This window comes from Eurypyga helias, unplaced genomic scaffold (genome assembly GCF_000690775.1).
Source record: "Eurypyga helias isolate BGI_N326 unplaced genomic scaffold, ASM69077v1 scaffold37510, whole genome shotgun sequence".
Lineage (NCBI taxonomy): Eukaryota > Metazoa > Chordata > Aves > Eurypygiformes > Eurypygidae > Eurypyga > Eurypyga helias.
In genome coordinates this window covers 15,752-22,336 of record NW_010228491.1, presented here as the reverse complement: position 1 = coordinate 22,336, position 6,585 = coordinate 15,752, and the positions used below count along the sequence as shown (strand labels likewise).

Genomic DNA, 6,585 nt, shown 5'->3' with positions numbered 1-6,585 from the left:
ATTTTTTTTTTTTTTCTCAATTTGTCAATTTTGTGGCATGAACGGTACCCTTCGTCACTTTGCTAGGATGAGAGGAGACGGGGCAACGGTTTGCTGTTTCCACCTACGGCCTAAAGTTTTGGGTTGGGGTTGTTTTTTTTTTAAATCTAGACAGTTTTTCATCTCACTCGCTGCGAGGGCGGTGTGCATTTTTCACATAAACCAAACCCGATCAGCCAGTGTTTGTACCTTCCCCGGGCTTTTCTTAACATCGCAACAAAATACTTATGCCATCTAATTGGAAATTAGCAAAAAGGAAGACTGGAAACCCCCCCCACCCAGGCTTCCAGAGCAGCATTATCCTTCGTGAGCTCGGTGCGGTGGTTACAGCCAACGTAAGCGCTTCCCAACTGACAGACGAGGTGCCACGGGGCCCCAACACCCACGTCCTCAGAGGGACCCCGCCAGCACAAGGAACTACAGGTGGATGCGACCCCCAGAGCCCACGGCTGGGGCAGGCTCGTTGGAGGGTGCAGGTACCAAACCACCTTCACTTCAGTCTAACCCCGCCCACTGACAGGCGAGATGAGCTTGGCCCACATTCTTAAGCTTTTCTGTACGATTTTAGACCTCAAATCACCGTAATTCTCAGGCGACGGTATTTTTTTTCAGCTAACAAAACGTTTACCTAGAGACAGCCTCTTTGGCGTCTGTTTGCTGCAGCCTGCGCCCCGGCTTTTGGGTCGGCAGACAACCTAAACGCTAATGTCAGGATGCTTTTTGCACGTGGCCAGCTGGGAGGGAAGGCAGCCGAGCATAGGGATAGGACTGCGGGCTAGAAAAATCTTTGCTAGCTACAGTTACACGTGCATTAAGTCTAAGTTTGGGGTTGTTTTTCCGGTAATCACTAACTTTTCAGGCTCCCAAGGTGAGCTGAGGAGCTGCAGCACGTTCCCTCCCTGGGAGCGGAGTGCCAGCGAGCGGCTGTCCGGCCGTGCAGAAGACCTGTGTGTCAGGGGACCCGCCGCTTCCTCGTCCCACCCCATCGGGCCCAGGGAAGCTTTCCAGTGTGGGGTTTGTGCTGGTCCCCGCTGGCCTGGGGAGCGGTGGTAGCCAGGCTACAGGCTGGGAGGGGAGCGTGGTCCTCCTACTCAGGGCTTGGGAGAGCCTCGCTTTGCCTCAGCTTGGACTTACACGCGGTTCTGAGAGCAACAGCCCCGGTCTTTGCGCAAGGATGCAAGCGATCCACCAGTGCTATTGTCTGGGTTTCATCTGGGATAGAGTTAATTTACACCATACTAGCTGGCACAGTGCTGTGGTTTGGATTTAGCTTGAGAATAATGGGATAACACACTGATGTTCTGGTTGTTGCTAAGCAGGGCTTATACTAAGTCAAGAACTTTTCAGCTGCCCATGGTCTGCCAGCACGGAGGTGCACAAGGAGCCGGGACGGCCGGCCAAAGGGACATTCCATACCATGCGACATCACGCTCAGTATATAAAACTGGAATTGGCCCGGCGGGGAGGGAATCGCTGCTCAGGGATGAGCTATCGATCACTGGGTGGTGAGCAATTCTTGCATTGTGCCACACCTGGGTTTGTATATTCCTTTATCATCATTATTACTGTTACTTATTATCATCATTTTTATTTCCTTTGCTATCCTATTAAACTGTTTTTATCTCAACCCACGAGGGTTTTTTTTCCAATTTTCTCCCCCATCCCAGCTGGCAGCGGGGGGGGGGGAAGTGGCTGCGTGGGGCGTACTGGGACTAAACCACGACAGCGTTACAGGGAATGGGGGCGTTGGACTAAAGCAATCTGAAGGATACCTGAAGCCGGTCTGAGCTGGGGAGAGGAGCGGGGAGGAGAGAGGGAAATGCTTGAGCACGGAGCTCCTCTCTTCCCCACAAAAGAGAGAGAGGGCTCTTGGAGTATTAACTCCTTGGAGGCTTTTGCTGGGAAGCTGTAAGGAGCACATCTCCGAGGGGCTGGGAGAGGAAGAGGGCAAGCGCGTGAAATGCAGACCTGTTTGTGGGCGGTAAAGCTTCAGCTTTCCTACCCCGTGGTGTTTATCTGTCCCCACGGAGAAGCAGCTCAGAATTTTTCTATCCCTCACAGCAGAGATGCTCTTTGCAGAGAGGAGAGCGTCCCTGTGCGGCTAGCCATGCTTCTCGCGCTGCGGGATTCACGTTAACAATGCTGCACCATCGAATTCAGCTCTAGTGTACAGCCCCAACTTGGGGTGTAGGAGTCACCTCAGCAGGTGCTGGAAAACCTACGTTTATACAGTTGGATTTTTTTCTATTTCTAACTCGGGGTTATTCTGGGCGACAGGCACATGGATAGATAAAGCAGGGCTCAATGTTTCAGTGACTCCAAACTTGCCTACCTTGTATTTAACAACAAAACAAACCAAAAGGATCCTTACTGGTACTGGGGCGGGCCAGTATTTGAGCCTGAGCTTTTTCCTGCACCAGCAGGGAGAATAGATCCTAGAGGCTGGTGGGGGTAGCAGCCACTCAAACTCCCTGTTTTACTCACACAGGTACAATTAAAGCTCTATTTGTCCTGCTTCACATTTCTTACTGGTGGCAGTGTGTAAGGTAGAAGTACATAAGTTATCTACCAGCTGTCCCGTGACAGTGGCTTTTTCCCAAGCCAAGTGTAGATGGAACAAAACTGAATGTGGAAGCGGATGAGCAGCCTTCATACAGCATTTCACGGTGCCGACTCTACGCTGTTCCTTTGACGAGCTGCCTTTTACGAATACGTACACCGAAGGCCACATCCTACCCAAACTGATGAAGGGAATAAAGCTCGAGTGTGGCTTTGGTGGTCCTGTTGGTTCTGTGAATTAACCTTTCATGGAAATGGCAGTATAAAGAAAAAGAAACAGCTTGAGGAAACTGCTCTTCAACAAGGAGAAAGTGCTGCTGGCTACAATCCATTTATAATCCGAAGCTACATCTCACACAAGAAACCTAAACTACGGTTCATTCTTAATAAACGCTAGAAGCTGGAATCGGGTAATGAAGCTCCAGTCACTACAGTGGAAACCAGTTACAAGACAGAAGATTTTACAGGAGAAGACGACACACCTACTGCAGACAAGCTGGGACACGTTCTACTCGTACAGAGGTCAGCGCTCGGGTACTCGATACAGAATCAAAATGCTACGTTGGAAAGGTTTAAATCTCTGTCTTGATGCTGCATCAATGTATTTATATAGCTACAATTTAGAGTATATTATGTACATATTCAACACCAGACTGCCGTAAAAGTCTTCATGCAATTTGATAAATCATTCTACAGACCGCAACTTTGGTTGGAGGACAGTTCAAAGAGACACACAGATCATTTCAGGAATACAATGGCAAGGTCGTCGTCTTTTTTTTTTTTTTCTTGCATCTTATGCTGCTCTAAGACACTGATTTATGCAGAAACACTGCTCCTGGAAACCAAATCCATGAGAATGACAGATCTTGTGGGGGAAAAGAATGCTTATGTGGCTTTTATTTATTATTTTGACATAGCAGACTATATCTTGGGCAGCCTAGGTACTGTACTCAGCTCTTGCCCAACACCCCTTCCGTCATGCCAGCGTCTTTCAAAGAGACGGCAGTACTTGTGGCAATTTAGGACTGACATGCACTGGAATCGGCTCCCAGCGTGCACAGGCAGCAGCAGCCTAGATCTCCCCCTCACAAACCTGCCCGAGCACCTCAACCCCAGCCAGAGCACACCTCCCTCTTCCCTGAAAGTTCTTCCTCCAGTGCGGCCGCGAACTAGCGCTGCTGCTGCGGTGGCACCTAACCAGGCAGGAATTTCTCCTTGTGAAAGGTGAGCGTCACTTGTTAAACCGAAAAAGCTACCTTAACGACCTATGTTACCTTACAGCTTAATTTATTAGACATTACTTTAAGAGTCTTCATTTACAAATGAAGTCACTTCATCTAAATACAGTTTCAACACATGGTACATAATAATATATGATGGTTTATTGTAGATGATGGTAACAAACGAATTCTATCTAGAACTTCAACAGGAAGAAGGTATTTTGTTTCTGGTTGCACAGGGTATAGATAGAGTATCCATGGTACATGACTGCGGAGAAGTTTTCTTCTTTGCGAAAGTATGTTAAAAGACCTCGTATATATCCCATTCCATCAAAAGAATCGTTAAATAGCGATAGACAGAAGTCTACGAGTTCACAGGCTAGAGTGAGTCAAACAGAGGTTTGGTCACTAGAGTTTCTGTCTCTGGTGAGCGGCTCACTGCAACTCCATTAATAAGTGCATTATTTTATTTGCATGCTTTAGCTGTCTTGAAGATCTTAAATTGTTATCTTCCGAGATCCAGATGCATGCCATATGCTGTTTGTGCAACTAAAAATGAAGGGGTCTATTCTCGTCTCGATGTGCGGGGAATCCCTGAACACCAAGAGAAGAACATATCCTTAAGGGTTAAAGGAGGGAACACATTTTTATTTGATTACAGGGCTTACGGAAGTGACTTATATTTGCTACAAAGAATATAAATCAAAAGACCTGGTGGTTGTTTTAGGATTCTGGAAACGGCTTATTCTTAGGCTTTGCAACGCCACCCCCTCAAGATACCTTTCCCTAGGACACTACATTCAAAGTGAATTATGAAAAGTCATCTTTTTGTTTGCTGTGACACAGAGCCGCACAAACATCCTGTTCCTCCACTGAGCCACCTACAGTGGCTGGCAGGGGTGCACCACACAGCTGGGCTGGAGAGGAGGCTGGACATTGCGTTGGAAGCTGTAGACCTACTACGACTACAGCATCCCCTCCCCCCACCCGCTACAAATCACATACTTTCTACTACTTCAACAGCAAATACAGTCAAAGACAAAGCTTGATTCATATCACAGGATTTAGGGGTGGAGGAAAGAAAAGGGGAAAAAAAAGCGCAGCAAAGCAATAAAATGCACAGATACTCCCCCTCCCCACAGTGCATTGCCTCGGTCCGCCGCTGACAGGTAGGTCTACGAGACAGCACTATTATCCACTGCGCTTTCTTCTCAGGATAATTGCAAATAAAGGTGGCATCAATTTTAGTATTTTTCTAAATAATCACATCAAAACAGATAGAGACTGAAGCCGTTGCAGTGGCTTAGCTGAACGGCCAGGGCTTTCATTAATTCTGGCACTGGGAAGTGGAGAAGGAGACAGTCTCATCCCGTCTCATTAGGAGATGCTTGTTCCAAGTTTGTGATGCTGTCTCGGAAAAAAATAAACCCCATGCCTCTTGAGCAACCAAATGTCGATTTAATATCAACTCTGAGTGGCAATTTCCAGCTAGTAAATTCAACCTGTTTGGCAATCTGTTTCACTACATTTGCCATTTAGGACAGTAAAATGGGTCTGTGAAAAGTATTTTCTTCTAAGTTATTTATGATTGTCATTTAATTTATCCGCCTGTGTTTTAGGCAGACAACAATGTGAATATTCAGATTTTTGAGCATCGGTCATTCAACGTGTAGCTAGAATCGCGCCAGATTAAGCTCCTTTCCATATAAACCAACAGCAAACACAGGTTCTAAGGATACAGGCTTTAGAAATCATTAGGAATTGAGTAAGGCTACGCAAAATGGACACTGCAAAGCAACTTTCTGGATCTACCCAGGACAGACATTTGCTGGAGAGCAGGCAGAGCAATCTCGCAGAAGCGGTATCACTTACAAAGCAAACTTACCTTGCATTAATGAGGTACTGTGCTAAGCTGATGTTTGCAGGGGATCCTGTGATTGTAACTTGTCGTTCTGCGGAGCCTTCTGTGGCATTAGCAATCTTGATCTGCGCTCCTGACATCTGCCTGATTTCATTTATCTTACTGCCTTGTCTGCCAATAATGCAGCCTATTAACTGGAGCGGGACAAAGACCGAGATTAGCGTCACAGACACGAGCAAAAAACACTTCAGTGCAATTTGTAGGATTGATAGAAACACGGTTATGAAAGACTCTGTATCAAACCAGAAGATTTTTGCTGTGCTGTTCGGGAGGAATAACTAGTGTGGTCTATTGACTCTGTGGTCACAGGTCTCTCCATCAGGTTTCACCCCTACCTGGCTACCAACTCAGTACCAGACTATTTAGCTGAAAATGGCAGGGTGCTGTGGCGCTGATGAACACAAAACCCTGCCCAGCCGGCCTGGGCAGCGGCAGCAGCAAGCCCAGAACAGCAGCTGGAAGCCAGGCTGGCCACCCAAAGCTGCTGCCGTGCGGCTGAGAGTCCCAGACCTCCCCGGGCACGCCTGCGCATTTCTCGGCCGGGTGCTGCACGGGTAAGGTCAACGGGACTTAGAGCTCCGTGACAGAAAACCGTAGGAAGAGACTGAAATCAGCCTGCGTTCCTTTGCAGAGACTTACCAAAACTCCTATTTTGTGAATAAAACTGAGCCTGAGCCGGGGGGGTGCGTGTCCCTACATGCCATCAATTTTTTTTTTCCTGGCAAAATTGCATTGGCGTTACCTTCAATTAACAGTGTTTTAAAGGTTGTGTAAGTGCTCTTGGTGGAGTCACAGGCTTTTGGAAGCTGTGTGCAAAACCTCAAGAGTGTGTTTCGCAGCAGACGT

General features: G+C 47.4%; 1 protein-coding gene across 1 annotated transcript in view; it reads right to left on the bottom strand.

The window, feature by feature from the left end:
* The window catches only part of LOC104515407 (poly(rC)-binding protein 3-like), a gene marked incomplete at its 5' end in the record, with an annotated part of 19,469 nt that overhangs the window by 1,335 nt on the left and 11,549 nt on the right, over nt 1–6,585 (bottom strand). Inside the window, one exon of the mRNA XM_010159365.1 lies at nt 5,704–5,873. Coding sequence (XP_010157667.1) covers nt 5,704–5,873 — 170 coding nt within the window. The remainder of the gene's footprint in view (nt 1–5,703; nt 5,874–6,585) is intronic.